This window comes from Callithrix jacchus, chromosome 1 (genome assembly GCF_049354715.1).
Source record: "Callithrix jacchus isolate 240 chromosome 1, calJac240_pri, whole genome shotgun sequence".
Classification (NCBI taxonomy): domain Eukaryota; kingdom Metazoa; phylum Chordata; class Mammalia; order Primates; family Cebidae; genus Callithrix; species Callithrix jacchus.
In genome coordinates, this window is record NC_133502.1 from 80,998,991 (window position 1) to 81,026,965 (window position 27,975).

The 27,975-nt window shown below is 39.0% G+C and overlaps 1 protein-coding gene across 14 annotated transcripts; it reads left to right on the forward strand.

Annotated features, from left to right (window-relative positions):
* The first annotated feature begins 223 nt into the window (after positions 1-223).
* On the forward strand, positions 224-27,975 carry NOL8 (nucleolar protein 8). 14 transcript variants are annotated; one of them, XM_035301289.3, is made up of 17 exons: positions 224-355; positions 1,370-1,555; positions 2,066-2,128; positions 3,807-3,885; positions 6,810-6,945; positions 7,505-7,573; positions 9,840-11,720; positions 13,845-13,958; positions 14,428-14,550; positions 14,824-14,914; positions 18,770-18,908; positions 20,422-20,499; positions 21,819-22,090; positions 23,879-24,005; positions 25,219-25,289; positions 26,028-26,110; positions 26,501-27,975. In XM_035301289.3, the coding sequence occupies exons 2-17, from the start codon at positions 1,417-1,419 to the stop codon at positions 26,549-26,551; spliced, it is 3,516 nt and encodes a 1,171-aa protein (XP_035157180.1). In that variant the 5' UTR covers positions 224-355; positions 1,370-1,416; the 3' UTR covers positions 26,552-27,975. The 14 variants fall into 14 exon arrangements, with proteins under 14 accessions (XP_035157180.1, XP_078222120.1, XP_035157174.1 ...); XM_078365994.1 differs by having other exon boundaries at positions 26,031-26,110; XM_035301283.3 differs by having other exon boundaries at positions 224-267.

Genomic DNA, 27,975 nt, shown 5'->3' on the forward strand with positions numbered 1-27,975 from the left:
AGGAATTGGTACAGCGATAGTGTTCAATATAAACTAGTGGATTTTTGGTTTGGGCTTTTTTGTGGTCGTTGAGGGGGAAGTGACGGAGGCGTCAGGGAAGGTGGGAGGACGGCAAAGGAAATTAAGGGCTCTTGGGAACTGAATTGTGGTAACGGAACGTTAGGCGGCTGGTTTGGAAATCGAGTAGGAAGGAAGAGAAGATGCTCCGTTGGGACATGTGACCAGAAATTAGGTGCCGCGGAGGCGCTGGCTGTAGGTGAAGACGTGGTGAGGAGTGGGTTTGGGGCCTGAGAAATCACAGGGCTGTTCCCTAGCCTCTCTCTTCTCTGGGTCTTCTCGGAGAAAGAAGGCTGAGGTGGGTGGGTTGGGGGCGGACACTATTGGGATAGGTAGGCCGGAGCTCTGCTTAGAATAATACATGCCATGTGGTGGACGCTGGTTGGGAGTCTCATTTGGGAAGAGTCTGTCAGCTCTTGGACAGGGGCAGGGTGAGAGCTGAGCGCCTGCCGGGGGCTAAACGAAATGATTGATATTATTTCCAGAGCCCTAGTAGCTCTGGAAAAGTTTTCCCAAGTCCTCTGTGATCCACCTTCACAGTATAGTGTTAAGAATTCCAAGTTCTGAAGTTAGGCCATTGTAATCCTGGATTCACTAATTTCGATATGGCATTGGGAACGTGACTTAACCTCTTCTGCTTTTCTGGAAAATGGGAAGCATGCAAACTACTTTATACAGTGCATGCAGGCACATAGCAGAAACACAAGTCTGTATTCGCTGTGTCAGTTAATCTTTGTGTCTAAACCCCACCTTGCAGCACTTTTCTTGTGACATAATATTGCACCATTTGTTTAATTCGTTTGTGACTATGAGGAGTTCCAGGAGCTCCTAGACTCTCTATTCACTTTCTCAGAGGAAGAAGGCTGGGGTGGTTAGGTTGGGGGCGGAGACTATTAGGAAAAGGTAGACTAGCTGTTTTTATCTTTTAGTATGTTACCTGCCACATCCTATTTCTGTCAGCCTTTGTTTAAGACAATAAATGAATGTATAAATGAGTCAAGGAAAAACATCTAAAAACGAGAATATGTAAATTAAGAAGGGTAGAGTGTAATATTATGACCGTTTGGAGGGAAAAAAAACCTCTGTCTGTACCTGTGTCTATATACGTATGGGGTTTGCTGTTCCAAAGTGCATTCATGAAGAATGTGGATACAGGGATTGGGCAAAAGCTCTGGGACTAAAATTTGGAAGCAATACAATAGGAAGTGAAATACAGATCCAGGAGATGGATTTGGTACAGAAGGTTCAGGAGAAGTAGTTGTTTTGTTAGATTAGAGAAGAACTAAGGGAAAGAACTCTTCTTTATATACAGAAAATTACTTTTGGCACTAAAACACACTGAGTATATGCCCAGCCTTCATGAAAGTAAATAGAGAAACGAAGCGCCTTTATGTGGGTGGCCTTAGCCAGGACATTTCTGAGGCAGACCTACAAAATCAGTTCAGCAGATTTGGAGACGTTTCGGATGTGGACATCATCACACGGAAAGATGACCAAGGTAAATTTATGGTTCTTCCCTGGGTAGTTAAAGGCAGACATAACTCAGGTTAAGTACTAGATAATAAAACCACCCCAACATAAATGTTAATTCTGAATAGCAAAAGTTTGAAGTGATGTTTTGGGGTTATAATGTATGATGTGGAACTTGCCCAGAATTCGTTTCTGAAATCAGAAAAAATTCTAAATTCTAAAACATCTGATTTCAGAAACATATTAACTTTCAGTTTTCACAGCTAACATACTAACATTGATTAAGTGTCCCTTTAAATAGAATATCACTGGCATACAATAAAAATGTTTTCTTAACTGACTACTGGACATTTTCTACTTCTTTGGGAATATTTTGATAATCCTGTTTATTTTTGTATCCAATAAAACATAAACAAGGTTTATCTTTGAATGAATAAGTTTTCAAGAACTATTTTTTTTTTTAATTTGGAAACAACTTTTTTTACATTGCTTTCTGGATAAGAATTCAAATAATTTTTTTTTTTTTTTTTTTTTTTAGGAAACCCACAGAAAGTCTTTGCATATATCAACATTAGTGTAGCAGAAGCAGACCTGAAAAAATGTAAGACCATCATATATTTTCTATGCTATTTGCCAGTTTGTATCACTTTGTAACTTGGAATAACTTGGTTGTAAATCTAAACCTCCACAGGCACTTTTAAGTTATCCAGAGGGACAGCTGTGATCGAGAGAATTCCAATATCTTATAAATCAGCAGATTTAGGTCCATCCCATTTAGCATCAGCAGACATGGTAGCACATTGCTAATGGGTTTATTTAAAACTGCTATTCTCAAATGTTTTGGATAAGGGACCAAACTTTCATGGAAACCGTCTGTTACATATATCCCACTGAATGTCGTGCCACATCCCCCCTCGGTCTGATCATTTCTTTGACAGCTAATCCGTGTCACTAAACACTCTTAAGGAGGGGGCTTTACAATACACCCTTGTAGGACCATATCCTTGAAATTGTGAAATCTCTTGTTGATTAGTAAAGCCAAGGGCAAAACAGTGGCCTTCAATGAAGAACAAGAGATAATCCAAACTGCCACAGTAACGTATTCTAGTTATTCGGAGGCCAAAAAGTGAAAAAGACACAGAAAATAAGTAAAGGGAACATGCTAATAGAGGAAGAGGACAATCAGTCTTTTGTAATTTCATTTGGAAAAAGATTGCTTTATTCTATTTTTCATTTAGGAATATATGTGACAAATGTGAAGTTGTGGATAAGAATATATTAACTAGGCTTTGTAACCTGTGGCGATTTATTTAAAGTTTTCAGCTCCAGATTGCTTATGTGATGAATGACAAAAGATAGTGTTTGCCTTATAATAATTCTGTGAGAATTAAATTAAATGACACATTTGCAATACTTTGGGAAGCTAAGGCAGGTGGATCACTCAAGGTCAGGAATTTGGAGACCAGCCTGGCCAACATAGTGAAGCCCTATCTTTACTAAATATACAAAAATTAACTGGATGTGGTCACAGGCACAAGTAATCCCAGCTACTTGGGAGGCTGAGGCAGGAGAATTGCTTGAACCTGGGAGGCAGAGGTTGCAGTGAGCCAAGATCGTGCCACTGCACTCCAGCCTGGGCAACAGAGGGACACTCTGTCTCAAAAAAAAAAAAAAAAAGATATGTTTGTACTTAGTATATGCCTATCACCTACAAAATTCTGTTAATGGTATTATTAAGGAAGCTTACAGCAGATATTCAGAGAAATCAATTTCTAGGGCATAGCAATTCAAACACAGTTCAGTTACTCACAGTTAATTCATCTACAAGTTCTACAGTGATAATTAGTATGAGGTGATAAAATAAGGTGCTGTAGGGTTCCAAAGTGTCCTCTGATTCACCTGAAAAGATTATTGTTTCATAATCACAATATAGGAAATAACAGTAAAATATACATTAAATGTCAGTTATTCAGGGGTTTCTGACATTTGTTTATAAACAAATTGCAAATAAATTTTGCTTTACTTCTTACACATTTGCCTCATTTCAGTCTAGTAACTCTGTGAAAGAGGGAGTGTAAAGACCCTTTTGGTAAGTTGTCAAGATGAGACAAGAGCCTAGGCTCCCTCTCTCCAGGTCTCATTTCTTTTCTTCCACTTCCCCTGGGTCTCTTTGTGATAAACAAGTCTGCTTTTCTTGATATTAAATAATTAGAAAAAGCACAAGCTGAAATACATTTTTGCATTGCTGTGTACTTGAGTAAGAATTCTTTACTTTATAGGTATGTCTGTTTTGAATAAAACAAAATGGAAAGGTGGAACATTACAAATTCAACTAGCAAAAGAAAGCTTTTTGCACAGGTATGTTTTGCACCACTTGGATTTAAACACTATTTTTTTATATTGTAAGAGGTTTTATATATTTACTTATTTCAAATTTTCAAGTAATATAGTATTCTTAACAAATTCAAATATTACAAGTAGAGCTGAAATCCCTTTCAACTCTGAATCCCCTTTACCCCAGATACCAACAAAAAGGATAATTTGGTATATTTATATATGTATATAATAAGCTATAAAAGTATATATGTACTCATTTTCTCTTTGTTAACACACCCTTTTGTGGCAATGTAGATCTCCTCCCTTTATAACAATTGTTAGTACTATTTCAGAAAATGGTTATACCACAGTGTAGTGGTCCCTTCCCACTGATGACTGTTGCTACTTTTTTACGGTCATAGATGATCTTGGAGCATGTATCCTGTGTATATGCAGGTGTTTCCATGGGTTTATATCAAAAAATGGAGTTACTGAATCTTAGCATTGTCTACATTTAAATTTTAATAGACTACTGAATTGTTTATGTTGATTTTGACTACTAATGCTAGTGTCATACAAAAATATAAAGGAAATAGGAGATCACTGTATGGCAGGCATAAGAGTGATTGTGCAAGTGATTTAAGAGTAAGACAACGTACACTGCATATTCTCACTCATAGGTGGGTGATGAAAAATGAGAACACATGGCCACAGAAAGGGGAGTACTAAACACTGGGGTCTATTGGGGGGAAAAGGGGAGGGCCAGTGGGAGGGGGAGGTGGGGAGGGATAGCCTGGGGAGAAATGCCAAATGTGGGTGAAGGGGAGAAGAAAAGCAAAGCACACTGCCACGTGTGTACCTACGCAGCTGTCTTGCATGCTCTGCTCATGTACCCCAAAACCTATAATCCAATAAAAAATTAAAAAAAAAAAAAAAAAAAAAGAGTAAGACAACGTAAGGACCACATGGACATGGGGAGGGGAACATCAGACACTGGCCTGTTGAGGGGGGAGCTAGGAGAGGGATACCCTTAGGAGAAATATCTAATGTAGATCACAGATTGATGGGTGCAGCAAACCACCATGGCACATGTATACTTATGAAATAAACCTGCACATTCTGCACTTGTACCTCAGAACTTAAACTATATATATATGTATATATGTGTGTATATATATGTATGTATGTATGTGTATATATATGTATGTATGTGTGTATATATATGTATATATATATACGTATGTGTGTGTGTGTATATATATATATATATATATATATATCAAGACAATGTTTTATAAAAACTATTAAAGCTTTTAAAATCCTAAAGGTATTTTTAGGAAGAAAAGGTATTGTTAGTTGGGGGTTTTCAAAATAGGAAACAATTTAAGAATATACAGATAGAATGACCAGGAGAGTTGATAAGAATGTTCCAGACCAATGAGATGTGACAAGAACAGATATATTCTAAAACAAGCAGCAAGCAACCTACTTTGAGGCATGTTTTGGGGGACTGGTCTTACGGGAAAGTTGAGAATTTAATTTTGTACTTCAGCTGGAGCCTCTGACTGTTAACAGGGTGGTTATATACCTTTCATTCAGCAGCAGTTGCCAGCCTACTGTGTGCAGGCACTGGGGCCCCATGCTGCACAAGTTGAGCACACAGTGCTGCTGCTTGGAATATCTGCATGGATATGCTTGAGAAGCATAGGGCGATGGTTGTTCTGGGAGGTGGGACATAAAGGAGACAGACCAGAGGCAAAGAGGCTAGAGCGGACTGCTCAGTGCAGTTGTCCAGGCCTGAAGAAGGTGGCAATGATTTGAATCGGAAGAGGTGGCATTCTCTTCATTAGGAGAGTACAGATAATCAAGACCTAACAAATTGGGCTCTGAAAGATACCTTCCTCATGGGGAAGAGTGAAGGGAGAGAATGTAATATAAAATGCTGAAAGTATATAAAGTGAAAGGGGAAAATTGAGAGAACTTGTGATCTATGGTCTTGGTCTTCCATTTAGGGGAACTGGGACATCCGCTGGAGCAGAGCACAGGTGTGAGCCTGCACATCAGAGATTCAGGAGACTGACTGTAGTGACTGGGCTAGGAAGAGAGAACCCTTGTGCTCTGGAGGGACAGCCCTGACAGCACAGCTTCTCACTGCTGTCTAACCCTGTATTGCTCAGTCGCTGGTGGTAGAGGACTGGTTAAAAAACTATGATAGATTGATAAAAAGGCATGTTGTGCAGCAATCATAGTGATGTTTTTAAAGAATATAATGATAAGTTGATAAATGAAGTGTACCCAACTGTGCTTATGATATTTGGATAATGTTATAAAATTTATATTTACATATAAAACAAAGATGACCTAAGTAGACAAAATACTAACAACAGGTTGAGGGATAAGGAATATGTTTTGTTTTCTTCACAGTCTGCCTTCCAATGTTCTACAATAAAAACATATTGTATGTTCAGATAAGTATGTATGCTATTATGCTACTAACAAAGCATTTTTGTTTCATTTTAGTTTTTAATACTACAAAGCTGTTTAGTTTCTTTTTTTTTTTTTTGAGACGGAGTTTCGCTCTTCTTACCCAGGCTGGAGTGCAATGGCGCGATCCCGGCTCACCGCAATCTCCGCCTCCTGGGTTCAGGCAATTCTCCTGCCTCAGTCTCCTGAGCAGCTGGGATTACAGGCACGCACCACCGTGTCCAGCTAATTTTTTGTAATTTTAGTAGAGACGGGGTTTCACCATGTTGACCAAGATGGTCTTGATCTGTTGACCTCGTGATCCACCCGCCTCGGCCTCCCAAAGTGCTGGGATTACAAAAGCTGTTTAGTTTCTAGTGCTCACTTAGGCTCAACTGAAGTGAAATAGTCATTTTAAATGGTTTTTTTGACTCTTGTTTGTATTTTCTTTTTTTTTTAATTATGAATTTCTCCTCAGAAATTGTATTTTCTTTTTTATTCAGATTGGCCCAAGAGAGAGAAGAAGCAAAAGCTAAGAAAGAAAAATCAACAACTGGTAATACCAATTTGTTAGAAAAGATAGGAGGAGTGGATTTCCATATGAAAGCTGTGCCAGGGACAGAAGTGCCAGGACATAAGGTGAGTCTCCTCTGTAGCCTGAGCCAATCACATGGTTTTGGGAACTGATGCCTGAGATCATGTGATCGTGGGTGTCATATCTAAGACCGGTTTCTTTTTCGCCTTTTTTTGAGGTAATTAACATAGGATTTTATGATTTTCAAGGTGCATCAGCTCTTGGGTAAGCATAGTTCTCTGCCATTTTACAGAGAAAGAAATAAAAATCCAAGCCGAGGTGGACTTTCAAGGGACATAGATAGCCAGGAATACAGGCAGGTCCCAAGTTTGCCTATTTAAATTAGCAGTTGGTGTTTTTTGTAAACCATCCTACATTGCTACATGGTTTACTTGGAATTGATAGCCTCTCCAAATCTCACCCCCTCAACCCTCATGCTTTTTTTTTTTTTTTTACTTCCCTCTCACAATTTTTCTGTTTGGGAACTCTTATTTCATTGTCAGAAAACTAACCCAAGAGTAATGATACCCCACTGATTTTTTAATTGTATTTACGTGATGTTGTTATTAAATGTTTTACATTTGTGTCACATATAGTAAATAAATTCTTTTTTTTTTCTTTTAGAATTGGGTTGTGAGCAAATTTGGAAGAGTCTTACCTGTTCTTCACCTTAAAAATCAACATAAACATAAAATATCCTTTGTGATTGGCCTCTCACTGTAATTATTTACCAGTGATGGATACTTGTAAAATACCTTTAGCATTTCACTGTCTCTATCAATAAATCTTTAGGTATTTGTTTGCATATTCCCAGTTTCTTGATACTCACCTACATGTATGAAACAATTAGAGAATCATGAGAAAAATAGGTTTTATATAATTAAGTAATTCAAATTCTGAGTGCCTAAGCAGCAGGTTGGTTTATTAATTTATTCATATTGTCATACATGGATTTGAAGCCATTGCTAAAGGAGCTAAAGAGGGGTGAGAGAACAAGAGCCCATCATTTAAAAAGGCTTAAGAACTGAGGTAGGTTTTGAATTAATGGAAAAGTGATGGGAAGTAGTCCTGGGAATAGAAATAGTAGATAGGCCGGGCATGGAGGCTCACACCTATAATCCCAGCTCTTTGGGAGTCCGAGGCAGGCGGATTATGAGGTCCGGAGTTCGAGACCAGCCTGACCAACATGGTAAAACCCCCTCTCTACTAAAATACAAAAATTAGCCAGGTGTGGTGGCATACGCCTGTAATCCCAGTTACTCAGAAGGCCAACGCAGGAGAATCGCTTGAATCTGGGAGGAAGAGGTTGCAGTGAGCCGAGATCATGCCACCATGCCACTGTACTCCAGCCTGGGTGACAGAGCAAGACTCCATCTCAAAAAAAAAAAAAAAAAAGAAGAGAAAAGAAAAGAAATAGTAGATAAAAATATGTGGACAAGCAGGAGGATGGTGGTTTGAAAAACAGTTGGGAGCCCAGTGTGAGCAAATTCTAATGCCTATTCAATGAGGTCAGATTATCTAAGACCTTGAAGACCTGGTATGGAATTCTGAGCAGTGTGTCTTGATGTATTCTTCCCTGGTGTCAGTCAGTAAGGGAAGCAGTAGCAGGTGTTTCAGACAGAGGGAATGTATTATATACAATTAGTTTAAAAGTACTAGAGGACCAAAAGCCAATGGTCAGATTGCCCACTGATTGATAACTGCGGGAAACCACTACCCCTTTGGGACTAGAAAAGCAGGCCTCATAGTCAGGCCACTGTGCCACTGAGGCTACTACCTGAATCCAGGCCCTAGTTGTACTGGACATAGTTACTGAACAAAGGGACTTTCAAGAGTAATCGCTTAAGGTGGGGTGCAGAGGCTCACACCTGTAATCCCAGTACTTTGGGAGGCTACTGGAGGATCCTTGAGCCCAGGTATTTGAGACCAGTCTAGGCAACATAGTGAGACTCTAACTCTACAAAAATATTAATAAAAGAAAAATCAGCCAGGCATGGTGGCACGTGCCTGTGATCCCTGCTACTGGGGAGACTGAGTTGGGAAGATCACTTGAGCCTGGAAAGTTTAAGCTGTATTGAGCCACAGTCATGCCATCGCACTCCAGCCTGGGCAGCAGTGAGACCATCTCAAAACAAAAAAGAATAATCGCTTAAAACACCTTAATTCTTGCCCATTCATATGCTATAGGGAATAAGCAAATGATAGCCATCATTACAACACACTGATATTAACTAGAATCTTTCCTGGATAATGTCAACAAAATTGTCCTGGTAAAGATTAAGATTTTTTTTTTAATTTTTAATTTTTAAGACAGGGTTTCGCCGTGTTGCCCAGGCTGGTCTCGAACTCCTGGACCCATGTAATCTGCCCACCTTGGCCTCCGAAAGTGCTGGGATTACAGGGATGAGCCACCGTGCCCAGCCCAGCTTTCTAATAAAGACCTGAAAGTGTTGCAGAGAGTGAGTCAATGTGAAGTGGATGTCATTGAGCTAGGAGAATCAGAGTTAGGATGAGTCAGAACTGAGAAGACAGAAATGGCCAAAAGAGTTTGAGAGTAAAAGGACACACAGGTAGCCATGTCCTCTGGGTTCTCCTGAACCCAGAACTTTGCTTTACTGTATCAGCTCAATGGATGGATTTCAGTGATTTACAGAAAATAGCCCTGGGACCTGTGTACCTATAATATAATCTGAATAGGTTTGCTATAATATCTATCTACAGTCCGAGTAATTTCTGCCAACTAATAGTGGTGGTACTAGACTTTACTCAGAAAATGTCATAGAAAGCTCAGTTTCTTAGACCCTGAAAGGTAACCTAGTTAACTCCTTATTTTGTTTTACAACGAACTGAAAATAAGAAGAGGTAAATGACTTATTTGAGATTAAGCAATATCGTTTGTTTCAATAAATAGGTTTTCCTAAAACCAAGTGCTTTAGTTTTGTTTCTTGACTTGGATAACATCATAAAATATGATCCCTCAAAATACTGTCACAACCTAAAGAAGATAGGGGAGGATTTTACAAACACCATTCCTATATCCAGCCTGACATGGGAATTGGAAGGAGGAAATGACCCAATGAGTAAGAAGCGGCGAGGAGAGTTCTCTGACTTTCATGGCCCTCCCAAGAAGATGATAAAAGTGCAGAAGGATGAGAGTTCCACTGGGTCTCTGACCATGAGTCCAAGACCCAGGTGGGTAATAGAGAGACTACCCTTAACACAGCAACAGGCTGCACAAAAAAGAACTTGTGATTCCATTACTCCTTCTAAATCATCTCCTATACCTGTTTCTGATACCCAGAAACTTAAAAATCTACCTTTTAAGACTTCTGGCTTGGAAACTGCCAAGAAGAGAAATAGCATTTCTGATGATGATACTGATTCAGAAGATGAATTAAGAATGATGATTGCAAAAGAGGAAAACTTGCAGATAACGACACAGCCCTCAATAAATGAATCTGAAAATGATCCTTTTGAAGTGGTAAGGGATGATTTCAAATCAAGTGTTCACAAACTGCATTCTTTAATAGGTTTAGGTATCAAAAATAATGTCTCTTGCCATGTTAGTGATAATGATATGAGAGATGATTGTGAGTATGACTCAGGAGATACAGATGAAATCATTGTGATGAAAAAAAATGTTGCTAAGGTCAAAAGTAGTACAGAATTTTCACAAATGGAAAAATCTACAGACAAGAAAACTTATTTCAAAAATGGAGAAAACTGTGAGCTTTCTGGTTACTGTATTAAAGTACAAAAAAGAAAAAGCAATGTAGAGTCAGCCCTCAGTCATGGATTAAAGCTTCCTAATCGTAAATCTCCCTCTCACTCCAGTAGCAGTGAAGGTGCTGATTCTGCATCAGAATTAGCTGACTCTGAAGGAGACAAGGAGTACAATGCAATGATGAAAAACTGCCTTCGCGTGAATCTCACTTTAGCTGATTTAGAACAATTGGCTGGCAGTGATCTGAAGGTTCCAAATGAAGATACTGAGAGTGATGGACCAGAAACCACCCAAGGCAAGTTTGACAGAGTCTCCAAGATCCCCAAGGCTCCCACTGGCCTCCGTAGAGGCCGACAGTGTATTCATCCTGAGGAGATTTTGGCTTCCCTGTTGGAAGGAGAGGAGAATACTCCTGGCAAACAGAAACCAAAGGAAAACAACTTAAAGCCAAAATTCCAGGCTTTCAAGGGAGTAGGCTGTCTATATGAAAAGGAATCAATGAAAAAATCCTTAAAAGACAATGTTGCCTCTAACAATATTAATAAAGATCAGAAGTTCATGAAACATGAGGATCCCAGTATCATATCCATGGAAGATGGGCCCCCACATGTTAATGGCTTATCAGGTGAACTGACTCCATGCCAACATGCAAAGAAGGCAAATGGCCCAGACAATATTCAGCCTCAAAAAAGACAGACTACTTTTGAGAGCCAGAATCGCAAGACAGTGTCCCCTAGTGGTTCTGAAAAGAGAAGTAAGAATCCTATTTCTAGTTTATTGCCATTAAAAGGTAGGAAGTCCTTAAGTCTTAGTGCAAAGACTTCTAACATGGGCTTTGACAAAGACAGCTGTCATAGTAACACAAAGACAGAAGCTTTAGAGGAAGAGAGATCTGATTCAAGCAGCCTCACCTCTCTTGAGAAACCACCCAAGGCCTCATCCAAGGGCACTCAGGAAATTAAAACTGATTTCTCACTTTCTACTAGTAATTCATCAGATCTGAGTGCTAAGGATAAGCATTCTGAAGACAATGAGAAGCGTTTGGCAGCCTTGGAAGCTAGGCAAAAAGCAAAAGAAGTGCAAAAGAAGCTGGTGCATAATGCTCTGGCAAATTTGGTGAGTGTATTTTCAATGTATGGATTTAACAAGAACTCATGAAGTCCAGCTTTTCCTTCCCATGAAGTTAGGTATGCCCCTATAGAGTTGATTGTCTGTCTTGGTGTTCAGCAGTTTCATGTTTTGGTCCTTGAGTTAGCTTTTTCATCTGGTGTATCTGAAATTTTCTTTATAATTTTCTTTCATTTAGAAGCTATACCTGGTATAGTTATGTATTCTAATGTGTCTGAATTTACCTATAAATCACTTGTTAAGTGATTTATACCTTGCCAAGTCTTGCCAAGATTTACTATAATGGGCTTTTGTTCATTCTTCTAACAATTGTTAAGTACACTTTTATAATAAGTGCCAGATTTTGTAGTATGAAGATGGTGATCTTGCCTTTATGCAGTTTTTGGCTCATGGTATGGCATGCTAACAGTCACAGTTCAGTTACATGGGGCTAGGAGTGGGGTGTGTCCCTTTGCCCTGGCAGCACGCAGGAGACATACCATGTCAGCTGGGAGCTTCTATAGTCTGAGCTGAATAGTAGGAAAGGATAAGTGGGAACTGGTCAGGCACAGGTGAAAGGGTGGGAAGGGAGAGGAAAAGCATTCATTTTAGGAAAAAGGAACAGTTTATACAAAGGTGAATATTTTCACTCAGTGTAACTAAAATTTTTATAGCATGATATAGCAAGAAATGAGGCTAGTGGCTTGACTTTGTTCATAAAGTAAAAATACAGTGAAGAATTTTAATCAAAGAAGGGAAGATTAATTTAACTACAGCTGAAAGGCCATCCAGCCCATGGCCTATTTATGTACTGCCTTCAAGCTAAAAATAGTTTTTGAATACAGAACAAAGACCATATGTGGCCTGCAAAGCCTAAAATATTTACTCTGGCCTTTTACAGAAAAGTTTGTCAACGATTGTTCGGGAAAGATCCTTCAGACCATGATGAAAACAAATCGAATGGGTCCAGCTTTAACTGGAACCAAGGGGAATCTTTGGGGGGGTGGAAAACCAAAACCATGACAATGTCAATAGGAATAGATTGAATTGATACCAAGAAGGTTTAATTCATAGCACTTAGTGATAACTAGATATGGAAAGGAATTGTAAATTTCTGTCTTAAGCAAATAAGCAGATGGTGACAGCATTCACTAGATAAGGAAAACGGGCAGGAATTAGATTTGGCAGGGGAAGGGGAGATAGGTTTAGACATGTTCACCTTGAGATTGGGTTGTTTTAAGATGCAGTGTTTTTTTTTTCTTCCAATATTTATTTTAGGTTCTGGGGGTACATGTGCAGGTTTGTTACATGGGTAAACTGTGTGTCTCGGAGGTTTAATGTACAGCTTATTTCATCACCCAGATAATCAGCGAAGTACCCAATAGGTGGTTTTTCTTTTCTTTCCTTTTTTTTTTTAAGATAGAGTTTTGCTCTTGTCGCCCAGGCTGGAGTGCAGTGGCATGATTTCGGCTTACCACAACCGCTTCTTCTCGGGTTCAAGCAATTCTCCTGCCTCAGCCTCCTGAGTAGCTGGGATTACAGGCACCCAGTGCCACACCCAGCTAATTTTTATATTTGTGGTAGAGATGGGGTTTCGCCATGTTGGCCTGGCTGGTCTCAAACTCCTGACCTCAGATGATCCACCTGCCTCGGCCTCGCAAAGTGATGGGATTATAGGTGTGAGCCAGCATGCCCGGGCACATCTTTTATATTTTGACTTTTTAGTAATAGCTATTCTGACTGGTGTGAGATGATATCTCATTGTGGTTTTGATTTGTATTCCAATGACCAGTGACGTTGAGCATTTTTTCTTAAGCTTGTTTGCCACATGTATGTCTTTTGAGAAGTATCTGTTGTGTCCTTTGCCCATTTTTACTGGGGTTGTTTTTTTGCTTGTTGATTTCAGTTCCTTATAGATTCTGGATATTAGACCTTTGTCAGATGCATAATTTGCAAATATTTTCTCCCGTTCTGTAGGTTGTCTGTTTACTTTGTTGATAGTTTCTTTTGCTGTGCAGAAGCTCTTTAGCTTAATCAGATCCCACTTACCAATTTTGGATTTTGCTGCAATTGCTTTTGGATTCTTCGTCATAAAATCTTTTTAAGATGCAGTACTTTTGATGGCCTCCCTAGGATAGTCATCTAGAGGATAAGCCAACGCACATCATCTTCAGTTCTGACAGTGAATGTGAAACAGAGGAGACATCAACTCAGGAGCAGAGCCATCCGGGAAAGGAGTGGGTGAAAGTAAGAACTTCAGGATGTCCCTGTGGGCATTCATCTACTTTTGCAGATCCACTCCACAAACAACTACCAATATCAACATAAAACCCTCCCAAGAGCTGCAATGAGACCCAGGGCTTGCCAGGTCACCACACATTGAGACTATAGGGGTCTTGGAAATTTTCTCCCATATGAACCTATATTCTCCACAAAATCTGCAGCATGACATCAATATTAGTGAAATACTACAAAAACTGTTCTTGCATGTAATAACTACTTCCCCAAATCCAGGCTTCATTGGAAAGCCTCTGGATGAGTGATCCCAGAGGCCAGTTAGATATCACTGAGTCAGGAATTTCCACCTGACCCGCCATTTACTCATTCCTGGTAGATGAGTTGGGGTATTGGCTTCCAATGTGAGGGAGAAGATTACTATGAAGGAAATGCTACTTGCTTGCCTCAGCTATTAATAAACGTTTGTGTTTCTTCACAGGAGTCTATGGGTAAAACATCGGGGAAGCTGTTTGATAGCAGTGATGATGAGGAATCTGTTTCTGAAGATGACAGTAACAGGTTCAAAATTAAACCTCAGTTTGAGGGCAGAGCTGGACAGAAGGTTAGTGAAGACTGAAAAGAATTAAACTTGCAACATGTCCTTATTTTTTGACATAGTCCTTAAATCTGGGTAAAGGCAGGCAGGCCTTAACCCACTTATTTGGGGAGGGAGTCTTCTGTGATCCTCTCTGATTGGTTCATAGGTAGATGGCGGTAGGCACACATCTTAATGTAGTGAATTTCAGTGTGTGGGGAGGTGTATATTGATAGTCTTCATTAGAAGCAATTTCTTCGGAATGTGGCTATTGATTGTGTATGTTTTTTGTCTGTGTAGCTCATGGATTTACAGTCTCACTTTGGTGCTGATGACAGATTCCGCATGGACTCTCGATTTCTAGAAAGTGACAGTGAAGAGGAACAGGAAGGTAAATGTTTCATTGTCAAGAGTCTTGATGTCATAGAAATCACCGAGTGTGCCTCCTTTGTTTAACACATGAAAAAACTCTGCGTCCCAAGACATTGGATTAAGGCAATTTATAAACAAATTTACAGTTATACTAAGTTTGTTTGTACATAGTAATTTAGGAAAATTTAATTACTTAGAGCTGCCAGAAAGGAAAGAATGAAATAGCATCCACCAAAGGTACCATTTTCCTGTATCCCATCCTTGGCATGAGAAGTTGAGTTTCCTACCTGGCAGGCGATGTCAGTTGATCAGCAGGTTCTGCATGAAGCCATGGAAAACGATTAAGTCACTCCTGGCTTTCTAAAACAAAGAGTGTTCATCATCCTCCAATGTGCATACCTGGTGCAGATTATTTTTTAAAGCTGTGTATCACTGAATGCCATTCTACTTGAATTTATCCCTATTTGAATGTATCTAAGAGTAATGATACTATCAGAAGCATCTAATTGTACTTCTTTTCACTTACTATAGGATTTTCACAGCAGTAGTTCTAATCTTTTCTAATCTACAAGACCTCCTCTTACACTGTAGAAAGGCCGTACCTCCTATGTGGCTGGCTTAAATGAACTCCCTAATTCCCTCTCCCAATCTCAGAACTTCTCTGCCCTTACCTTCTTGTTTTTTTTCTCCTTCCTGAGTTAATCTAATCTGCTTTTTAATCCTCGCCATTCCTACTTCCTGTTACCTTTCATCACTTGCATTTTCACTCTTCCTCTTCTAGCTTCTTCCTCTTTATATAGACATAATCGGGACTTGTGGGTCCCAAAAAAGCCTTTCCTCTAACCATGCCAGTTTTCAAGTTTCTACTCCATCTCTTTTTTTTTTTTTTTGAGACGGAGTTTCGCTCTTGTTACCCAGGCTGGAGTGCAATGGTGGGATCTCGGGTCACTGCAGGTAATTCTCCTGCCTCAGCCTCCCAAGTAGCTGGGATTACAGGCACGCGCCACCATGCCCAGCTAATTTTTTGTATTTTTAGTAGAGACGGGGTTTCACCATGTTGACCAGGATGGTCTCGATCTCTTGACCTCGTGATCCACCCACCTCGGCCTCCCAAAGTGCTGGGATTACAGGCTTCAGCCACCGCGCCTGGCCCTACTCCATCTCTCTTTTAGTTCTAACTTTGAAGTGAAAAAGTAAATTACAGCTAATTCAGTAGCAGTTGGCTTTTTATTGGAAACAGTCTGTGATTTGATCTTCTTAATTATTTGAGGTCATTATTAACAGTACTGAGACTGTTTCAGGAAACCAAGATTCAAAGAGGTTTAAAATGAATTCTCCATGGTCCTCTCAAACTCTGTTTCAGTGCTGAGATTATAGGTATGAGCCACTATACCTGGCCCCCTTTCCAACTTTTGAAAGCACAATGTTTGTCTATTCTTCGAGAAGCAGCACAGCCAGCTCCCATCACCTTGAACCCTTTGCAGCATTATATTTTACTTGACTTTCTAATTCAAAACTCCATGTTGAAAACACAAAAATAAATAGAACCTGGAGATTAACCTTCATTTAGAAGGTGCATAGAGAGGTTATTTTCTTAACTTTTGCCAATTTCGTCTGTTTCCTTACAACTCTTTGGGTATGTGTTCCCTCAAAGCCATAAACAACTTGTTCTCAAGTGCAGTGGCATTGTCTCCAATGACACCCTCTTCAGCTAACCTAGAGCATATGTCACTGTTGATCATCCTTTCTTGAAATGTTCACTTTGCTTCCATTACATCATAACTTCCTGATTTTCTTGACGCTTGGTTCCTAATTTTTCTTTTGCCTCCAAATAGGGGTTCTTCCCAATTTGGGTAAGTCCCTGTAGCTTTAGCTTTCACTTGCACATGAGTATTTTTGAAATTTGTGTATTCTTTTTTCCTTGCTGTTCTGCTGAGCTCCCAACTGGTCTTCATTGCCTGTTGGATATTTTCTGCAGGCTTTCCTGAGTTTATGTTAAAACTCAGCAAGTCCAAACCAGCTCTTCTAAACCCTTCTCTCTGTGCTGATGTCATGTTCATTCCTAGAACCTCTGTTGTTTTCTTTCCTTCTCAACATGTTTTATTTATTTTTATTTTTATTTTTTTGAGAAAGGCTCTCATTGTGTTCCTCAGGCTGGAGTGCAATGGCACAGTCATAGCTTACTGTAACCTCAAACTCCTGGTTTCAAGTGATCCTCCTGCTTCAGTCTCTCTAGTAGCTAGGACTACAGGCCCGTGGCACCATATCCAGCTAATTTTTGTATTTTCATACAGAAAGGTCTCGCTATGTTGCCCAGGCTGGTCTCAAACTCTTGGCCTCAAGTGATCCTTCTGCCTCAGCTTCCCAAAGTGCTGAGATTATAGAATGGAGCCACTGCACCCGACCCCTTCCCAAATTTTGAGGCACAGTGTTTTGTCTCAAGTAAGCAGCACAGCCAGCCTATATCACATTGAGCTCTTTTCAGCATTATATTCTACTTCCCTAATGGTTATTATTAGATTAAAATTTAAATTGATGTTTTTGATTGTCAAAAGTTGTTGAAATTAGCAGTTTCATGTTTCAACCTAATGCAGTATAAACTTTTTGCACTTTATTATTTCAATATATGTGTTCATTTTGTTTCCAACAAACACCTGGCATGCTTTCCTACCACCTCTTAGAGATTCAACTTTGTCTTTGTTACCTCATAACTCTACCTAGTTTATAAAGCATCTTTTGATTCAGTTAAACATTATCTCAAAGCTATAAACAACTTGTTTATTTATTTATTTTTTTTGAGACGGAGTTTCGCTCTTGTTACCCAGGCTGGAGTGCAATGGCGCGATCTCGGCTCACCGCAACCTCCGCCTCCTGGATTCGGGCAATTCTCTTGCCTCAGCTTCCTGAAGTAGCTGGGATTACAGGCAGGCACCACCATGCTCAGCTAATTTTTTGTATTTTTAGTGGAGACGGGGTTTCACCATGTTGACCAGGATGGTCTTGATCTCTTGACCTCGTGATCCACTCGCCTCGGCCTCCCAAAGTGCTGGGATTACAGGGGTGAGCCACCATACCTGGCCAACTTGTTTCTTTTGAACCCTTAGAAACTTTGGGGGCATCCCTATAAAGTACTTAAATCAGCATTTTATTCTATTTCTGTTTGTTGGCTATTTATATCCTGCAGTAAGTTGAGTCATACAGGCTTATACTACTTTTGTATTTCTGTAATCCAAACTAGCTATTTAACTTTATTCTCTGATATTTTGTCTGCTTGTAGTAGTTGAGGATGGTAGCCTGTAAAGTTCCATGATGCCTTTGTACGTGTAAGGGATATGGTTTTTTCCCCACAATACTTGTTATTGAATCAAAGACTAAAACAACTAACCACTAATATCTTATATTGTCAGACATACCATTTTTCAGATGATACCATCTGAAAAATGTCAGATATACCATTTTCAGATATACCATTACCATTTTTGACTGTCTTTATCATTTTTAGATTTATATATACTTTAGATTACATGTTTACAATGTTAAAAAAAATCAATGTAGTTCTATAATTAATATCTTGCTCTGTTACATTTGTCAGTCTTTACCTTAAAAGTTTTAGAATTGCTACTGAAAGCCATTAAATTCAGATTGTTTTATAATTAGTAATAGAAGTAGGACTTTTCATTGTCTGGTCATGCAGACTTTCTGAGTTTGCTATGGCTGAGGATCTTGGGATATGGAGGTTAGTGAAATGAGGTTACACTTTTCTTCTTCCTGTCTTAATGGACTTTGTACATGTTTAGGTACTTAGTAAATACTGGATTGAGAATTTTCAGTCTGTGTTTTCCAAGAGATTATTAATTATCCCTTTCCCTCAAAGAGGTAAATGAAAAGAAAACTGCTGAGGAAGAAGAGCTTGCTGAAGAAAAAAGGAAAGCCCTGAATGTTGTGCAAAGTGTTTTGCAAATCAACTTAAGCAATTCTACAAACAAAGGATCGGTAGCTGCTAAGAAATTTAAGTATGTTTTATGTTCTGTCCCATTCTACCATATCATCCTTTGCCATAAATGTCTTCTTGAACTCAATTTAAAACTAGGCCACTTTTAACGACCTGGGGGAAAGCAGCTGACGATATGTATCAGACCATTAAAAATATACTTACCCAGTATTCACTTAAAGATCTAATCTTAAATTGTTTCTGTATTTATACACTTAGATGTCATAGCAGCGTCACTTCCATTAATGAAACAACTGGAAAACAGTTTAAATAGTAACTGTAAAACTATTAATCTATATAAATGTAACTAAAACTATTAATCTATATAAATGTATGGAAATTTTCAGGCTTGCAATTTAGAGAATAATGTAATAAAAGCCTTATACACCATCACCTAGCCTTTAGTCACCAACATGTGACCAGCGTTCTCTTCTATACCTTTATCCAACCCCTGGTTTACACAATGAAATACTTTGTACAAATCCCAGGTAGTGTATCATTTTATCTGTATTTTAGTATGTTTAAAATCACTTAAAAAGCTAAAAAGCTAGGCGCAGTTGCTCACGCCCTGTAGTCGCAGCACTTTGGGAGGCCAAGGCAGGTGTATCACGAGGTCAAGAAATCAGGACCATCCTGGCCAACCTGGTGAAACCCCGTCTCTACTAAAACTACAAAAATTAGGTGGGCGTTTGGCACCCGCTTGTATTCCCAGCTACTTGGGAGGCTGAAGCAGAAGAATTGCTTCAACCCTGGAAGCGGAAGTTGAAGTGAGCCGAGACTGTGCTGCTGTGCTCCAGCCTGGTTGACAGAGCAAGACTCCATCTCAAAAAAAAAAAAAAAAAAAAGAGAGAAAGAAAACCCAAAAAGCTAAAAAAAATCCAGGAAATCTCAAAAGTAGGCTGTTTAAAGTATTATTTTGGCCAGGTGTGGTGGCTCACGCATGTAATCCCAGCACTTTGGGAGGCCGAGGCGGGTGGATCACGAGATCAAGAGATCAAGACCATCCTGGTCAACATGGTGAAACCGCATCTCTACTAAAAATACAAAAAATTAGCTGGGCATGGTGGTGCATGCCTGTAATCCGAGCTACTTGGGAGGCTGAGGCAGGAGAATTGCCTGAACCCAGTAGGCAGAGGTTGCGGTGAGCCGAGATCCCACCATTGCATTCCGGCCTGGGCAACAAGAGTGAAACTCCAATAAAAAAAATACAGAAACTAGCTGGGCATGGTGGCACATGCCTGTAATCCCAGCTACTTGGGAGGCTGAGGCAGGAGAATCACTTGTACCCGGAAGGCAGAGGTTGCAGTGAACTGAGATCACCATTGTGCTACACCCTGGGCAATAAAGCAAGACTCCATCTCCAAAATTATATATATATATTATTTCTAGTAAGATCCTAGTTATCTTCTTTGATGTCATATGGCTTCTTCTTGCTGCAAAATTAGAATCTTCCTAGTGCTGATTTATAATCTGCTACTTATTTTTCATATTAGTGTTCTGTTTGATCTCTTCCAACCTCCCCTCTTTTTACATAGGGACATCATACATTATGATCCAACGAAGCAAGACCATGCCACTTATGAAAGAAAAAGAGATGATAAACCAAAAGAAAGGTAAATAGAGCTACTTCTTTTAGCAATTGAGTCATGTAAATTGATTTCATTTCAGACAATTAAAAATGTAGGTAGGAACCAAGATCCTGCTCATTGGTCGGTCACACTGTATTTAGTTTAAGATTGGTGGGGATAGGGGTAGTGCAGGTAGAGGAAGAGAGGAATTATTGATGTGGTGGAGGAAGTCTTGCCTTTTGACAGAGGAAACTATAAATGATATGTCCTCCTACTCTAGTATGATGCCTTCTGTTTGTCTATTCCTATTAGTTTCTTGTGACCTCGGTAACTACCATAAACTTGGTTACTTAAAATCACAAAAATGTATTTCCTTGCAGTTGTGGAGCCTAGATGTCCCAAATTAAGGCAGTGAACAGACTGTATTCCTCTAGAGGTTTGGGGAAACAAAGCCTCTCTTAATTTCGTTATGCCTCTCTTAGTTTCTAGTGACTGCCACCAATCCTTGGTGTTCCTTGGCTTAAGACCACATTCCTCTCATTTCTGCCTCTATCTTCACATGGCCGTCTCCTCTTTTCTGTATGTCTCTCCTCTTTGTGCCTCTTATAAGGACACTTGTGATAGCATCCAGCACCCACTTGGATAATCCTGGATGGTCTCTTCATCTCAGGACCCTTAACTGAATATCTCTGCAAGACTCCTTATCTAAATAATGTTAATATTCACAGGTTTCAGGAATTAGGACATGGACATAGCTTTTTGGGGGACAACCATTCAGCCATCGAGTGTGGTAGGAGCTTCTGTTTCTTAAAGATATGCAGTCAGTTGGATAAATATGGCAAATATATAGAGTAACCAGTAACAGCTTGGTTTAAATGCTTCATTTTCCAACTGTTAACAGCCACGAAAATCACAAAAGGCAATGTGGTATCTTGAATTCAATCTTGAAACAAAAAAGACAATTTGTGGAGAAACTGTTGAAATCAAAACAATGTCTGAGTTTAGTTAGCAGTGATCTATCAATGTTATTTAATTTTGACACATATCATAGTTATATACAATTACATAGTTACATACATACATACCTATTACATTAGGGAACACAAAGTGAAGGCTATTTAGGAACTCTACCATTTTGTAACTTTCTGTAAATCTAAAATTGTTCCAAAATTAAAGGATTCTTTTAAAAAGTTTTATATGTAGAGTTTTATTTATTGTATTTCTCTATTTATTAGTAGAGTTTTATATCCTGCTTGTTGAAGGGATACAATTAAAGTTGTCCAAGATTTTTTCTTTTCCTGATTTCTGAAAATTTTCCAAAACTTACTTCTTTGTGATGCACATTTCTACATATGTCATTTCAGTAAAGCAAAACGAAAGAAGAAAAGGGAGGAAGCTGAGAAGCTACCTGAGGTATCTAAAGAAATGTATTATAACATTGCTATGGATCTGAAAGAAATATTCCAAACTACAAAATATACCAGTGAAAATGAAGAGGACACACCCTCGAATGAGGACTGTGGTAAAGAGAAACCTGAGGAAATCCAGGACCCTGCAGCTCTGACTAGTGGGGCTGAGCAGCCCAGTGGATTCACATTCTCCTTTTTTGATTCAGACACTAAAGACATAAAGGAAGGTACTTTTTTTTTTATCTGCTTTTTTATTTTAATCAGTTTGAACTTAATCAACTGAATCTGCATTAAGTGTAACAGATTTAATGTTAGCTGAAGAAAGCATTCTTCGACCTAGGTGATTCGAGATTTAGTGTCACAGAAGCATAAACACGATGTCCTAAGCTGTGAAAAAAACTACGTTTGCATTTAAGGGAGCAAACCTCTACTAGCTGCCATATGAAGGGAAGCCAGAGAATAATGTACAGCATCTCTTCTGTTAAGTAATAAGTTACGAAGAAGTATAGTAAATCATATATTTAAACAGCTTTGTATCTTAAATGAAGCAGAAGATGCAATGACTTATGGAAAACTAGTGCTGTATATAATAAGATTAAAAGAAGAAATAGGTAACCTTCCTGGTTTTATACAAATATGCCATGTCATCAATATGCCAATTATTGTAAAGTTCATCTTTGAAAATTTGCCAGAACCTAGAGAGAAGTATAAACACTAGTACATACAGTTTTACATTCCATTTCAAGAGGTTTACCTCTAAAGGCCAACATGGGCCACAGGTTAAAAAACAGCTGACCTGTTCCTCACCCAGGATTCAAAATATATGTGCACCTTTCTGGAAGTTCACTGTAATAGCAAGTAATACCTATACAGAAGAATACACACATACCTAACTACAGTGATTCTACTTTAAATACATGTGTTTAGTAGATAAAATTTTTTTTTGAGACGGACTGTCACCCAGACTGGAGTGCAGTGGCACAATCTTGGTTCACTAGCAAATAATACCAACTCTGTGGTACTTTAAAAGGAAGTACAGGCTGGGCACGGTGGCTCACGCCTGTAATCCCAGCACTTTGGGAGGCCGAGGCGGGTGGATCACGAGGTCAAGAGATCGAGACCATCCTGGTCAACATGGTGAAACCCCGTCTCTACTAAAAATACAAAAAATTAGCTGGGCATGGTGGTGTGTGCCTGTAATTCCAGCTACTCAGGAGGCTGAGGCAGGAGAAATGCCTGAATCCAGGAGGCAGAGGTTGCGGTGAGCCGAGATTGTGTCACTCCAGCCTGGGTAACAAGAGTGAAACTCCATCTCAAAAAAAAAAGAAAGTACAACAATCTAGTTGTTCAAAAATTATTGTAAATAAAACTTCATTTTCTTGTCTTTATAAACTATTTAGTAGAGTTGGCATGATGTAGATTTTAATTTTTGTAACTTTGAGAGCAAAAGGTGAGAAATTGACCTTGAAATGAGTCCTAAAGATGCCATCAACTTGAAAGATGTTTTTTAAAGTACTTGGGAAGTGTTGAAGATTTATGAGGTGATTGTCCTGATATTAAAGCAGTAGTTTTTTTCAGCAGTTCTAGCAAAAATTTTTGGGTATTAAATATGTAAAGATATATTCCTTTTCTCATTTATAAATAGACAAGAGGGAAACCTGATTTCCCTGTATCATGTTATATTTGAGGCTTCTCAAGCTAGTACAGATGCCATGGTTATTTTATCTGTCATTTTAAAAAATTATATAGCTTATTAGAAACTTGAGTGTTCATACCTTTTTTATATTACTGCTGTCCTTATCAGATCATTCTAGTGACACCAAAATTATCGTAACTTCTGAAAATATTTGAAAAATCTAAAAAGATGATACTAACCCATTTTTTTAATATTACCTATTTTAAATTAATGATTAATACACTGGAACTTTAGATATGTCTACATGGTAAAAATAATCAAATGAATGTGTTCAGAAATGTTACAATACCATCATCTTTTGATGTCATAATTGATGCAGAGACCTACAGAGTTGAAACAGTGAAACCTGGAAAGATTGTCTGGCAGGAAGACCCTCGTTTCCAAGACAGCAGTTCAGAAGAGGAAGATGTTACTAAAGAAACAGATCACAAAAAGTCCAGTCCTGGGTAAGCAATTTGTTTCTTTGCAGGCATAGTTCATAATTTATAAAATCTGAATTAGACATGCTTTAGAAATATTTTAGCTTCTCTTCACGACAACTAAATTGTCTTATCTCAGCTTTTTTTTTTTTTTCAGTCAGGGTCTCACTCTGTTGCCCAGGCTGGAGTGCAGTGGCATGATCTTGGCTCACTGCAACCTCCACCTCCCAGGTTCAAGCAATTCTCCTGTCTCAGCCTCCCAAGTAGCCTGGATTACAGGTGTCCACCACCATGCCTGGCCAATGTTTATATTTTTTGTAGAGATGAGGTTTCACCATGTTGGCCAGGCTGGTTTCAGACTCCTGACTTCAAGTTATCTGCCTGCCTCAGCCTCCCAAAATGCTAGGATTATAGGTGTGAGCCACCACACCTGGCCATCTCAGCTTCTTTAAAGCATTTTCTAGTCTTACAATGGAGAGTATGTTTTCTTTTCCTTGAGATTTGGATAGCACTAAAAGGAAGATAAGAAGTGCATAGAAAAAGGGTGAAGTCACTGGTCTGGAAACAGAATGCTGCAGTTGACTGGGTGCCAACCCCTAGGAGGCACTGGCAGATGGGGTGGCAATGGTGGGAGTGAGAGCATCAGCAACCAACACAGGAAAGATGGAAGTTCTTTCTTAAACAAGTCTTCATTACCAAAGCTTTAGATAGAAGAATATTGGAGAGAGGGTATTTTAACTTAGGACAAAATACAAACAGATGTATTTTAGAGTCCCATTCACCTGAATTCTAGAGAGAATAGAAAAAAGATATATTTAAGAAATAGTGTATTTATTTATTTATTTATTTATTTTTGAGATGGAGTTTTGCTCATTACCCAGGCTGGAGTGCAATGGTGCAATCTCGGCTCACCACAACCTCCACCTCCTGGGTTCAAGCAATTCTCCCGCCTCAGCCTCCTGAGTAGCTGGGATTACAGGCACGTGCCACCATGCCCAGCTAATTTTTTGTATTTTTAGTAGAGACGGGGTTTCACCATGTTGACCAGGATGGCCTTGATCTCTTGACCTTGTGATCCACCCGCCTCGACCTCACAAAGTGCTGGGATTACAGGCTTGAGCCACCGCGCCCGGCCGTGTATTTATGTTTTGAATGTAAATATTTCTTCTTAAATATTGAAATTAAGCCAACCCATACCTATTTCTCTCTCTCTCTTTCCCTTTTTCCTCTTTCTTTTCAGAGAAGCATCATTTACTGAGAAAGTGACCACTAGATTTTTCTTTTTCTCTAAGAATGATGAAAGACTTCAAGGTCAGTCCATTTTTTTTTTCATCAAATTACAAACATATAACAGGTAATACATATCGAGAAATTCTGACCCTTGGTAATGTCATGTGGTTTAACCCTGTTTGTTCACACTGATGAATGTTAACTTTCGATGCTGTCAAGGACTGAGAGTTCCCCACTCACCACTTTCTTTGCCCACTCGTTCTCATCAACAAAGGCTTGTATTGTTCCAGGGAATGCTTAGATGTTAGGCATACAAAACCCGTAAGGTTTTAGTGCCATAAAAGTCCATTTGAAAACTCAGGCTATTGGTGAACTAATTTCTTTTTTTTTTGAGACCGAGTTTCGCTCTTGTTACCCAGGCTGGAGTGCAATGGCACGATCTCAGCTCACCGCAACCTCCGCCTCCTGGGTTCAGGCAATTCTTCCGCCTTAGCCTCCTGAGTAGCTGGGATTACAGGCACGCACCACCATGCCCAGCTAATTTTCTGTATTTTTAGTAGAGACGGGGTTTCACCATGTTGACCAGGATGGTCTCGATCTCTTGACCTCGTGATCCGCCCACCTTGGCCTCCCAAAGTGCTGGGATTATAGGCGTGAGCCACCACGCCCAGCCAAAAAATACTAATTTTTGAAAATAGTTAAAACTTTAGGGAAAAGAGTGATCTTAACTAGAATTGGAGACTTTGATAATGCCAATACTTAGAATATTACCCATTTTAGAAGTAGTTTGCTGCTTCATGTTTCTTGTTTTTACCCTAGTAGGTTCTGACTTATTCTGGAGAGGAGTAGGAAGTTATATTAGTAGTAACTCTTGGGAGGTCAGAACAAACAACCTTCGTATGGTGAGTAATTGTTTCTCTATATGGATTATTTCATAAAAAATAGACATGTTGTTATCTATCTAGAATTACAGTGCTGGAAGGGAACTCATGAATGGTACAGGTGAGAGACTGCAGACTGGCTCAACTGAATGACTGGTCCCAGAGTCCAGCCAAGCCTATTAAGTAACAGGAAAGCATCAGATTTTTAAAGACTGAATTGTACTTCCCATTATAAATACATAATGCCAAAAATGCCAATATCCCTTCTTCATTTCAAGAGAGCACTTTCAAAATAGATTTCCACAACCCTAACAATGAGAATAACCTAAGTTTTACTTGTATCTGCTGAACATCTTAAAAACAACTTAAGTTTATTGTTAACAAAGTCTTTTATTTTTTTGGATATTCTAGGATTGTCGGAAGAAACATAAAGATGCAAAAAGGAAAGTGAAACCAAAATAATAAATGTCAGCATTGATTTTAATACTGAATGTGAACAAGGCTCACCTAAGAAAACTGACCCAGAAAATAGTTTTAGCTGACAAAAGAAGAAATTTCAGAGTGAAGGAAGTTTAAAAATCTCGATGGAATATCATTCTGGTTATCATCTTTTTCTATGGAACTCCTCTGAATTTCTTCTTAAGTAATTACTTCAAAAACTTAAATTCAACTTCTTAAAAAGGAAGCACAAGACAGACCTTGAAAATAGTTCCTGTATATAATCTCTTTGCCCTCTATTCTGAGTAATTAATGGTTATCTTCTCATCAAGGTTACATGAAGCCTTTTTTTTGTTAAGCCTTTTTAAATAAATGGGTCAAAGCACTTGTAGTTTCCAGCCTAGGCTTTGTGTGAATTATAGGCTATTTGAAATGTTTATTTCTGATTATGTCAAATACACCTTCCATTTTGTCATTTTTGTTTAAACTGATTAATTACAAGTCAACATTGAGTTTTATACTTGTGTTTTGGTGAATAGCTAACTGAAATATAGGACATTCAGGCCTACATCATGTAAGAGTTCTGTAAGGAACAGGAGAGGAAGCCACATACAGAGTTATCTTGTCATTGACCTCTAGGAATTAGGGAACAACAGCTAGATGCAGGCCATCCCAAAATTCTAGTTAGACCAAAAGCTTATGAAAAATACTAAGTGTCTGAAAGATGGGTAGTCACAATTAGGAGTCAGAACTCTCCCTGAGCCCAAATAGGGAAACATTTAATATTATATTAAATAAACCAACCTACCTAGAATTCAACACATATGTCTCCTATCAAAATGGGCTCTGTATGAAATAATATTACATAGGCTAGGCACGGAGGCTCATGCCAGTAATCCCAGTGCTTTGGGAGGCTAAGGTAGGTGGATCACTTGAGGTCAGGAGTTCAAGAGCAGCCTGGCCAACATGGTGAAACCCCATCGCTACTAAAAATAAAAAAATTAGCTGGGCATGATGGGTCACACCTGTAATCCCAGCTACTCAGGAGCTTGAGACAGGGAGATTGAGACTTGGTAGGGGATAAATTGTGAGGTGAATCCCTTGAACCCAGGAGGCAGGGGTTGCAGTGAGCCAAGATTGCATCACTGCACTCCAGCCTAGGCAACAGAGTGAGACTCCCTTAAAAAAAAAAAAAATAGTATTACATAGTTCCAGGGTGGTATCATTGAGCCATGATGTGTGTACCTAAAATTAGTATTTATTGATTTACCTCTGCAGAATATAAACTCTTTTTTTTTTTTTGAGACACTGCACCTGGCCATAAACTCTTAACTGTTGGGATTTCATCTGGTATGTTAACCATTATGTCCCCAGTGCTTACAACTGTGTCCTGTACATAGTGGGTGCTCAGTATATGTGTTTTTTTTAATAAAGGTCCAAGGAACTAA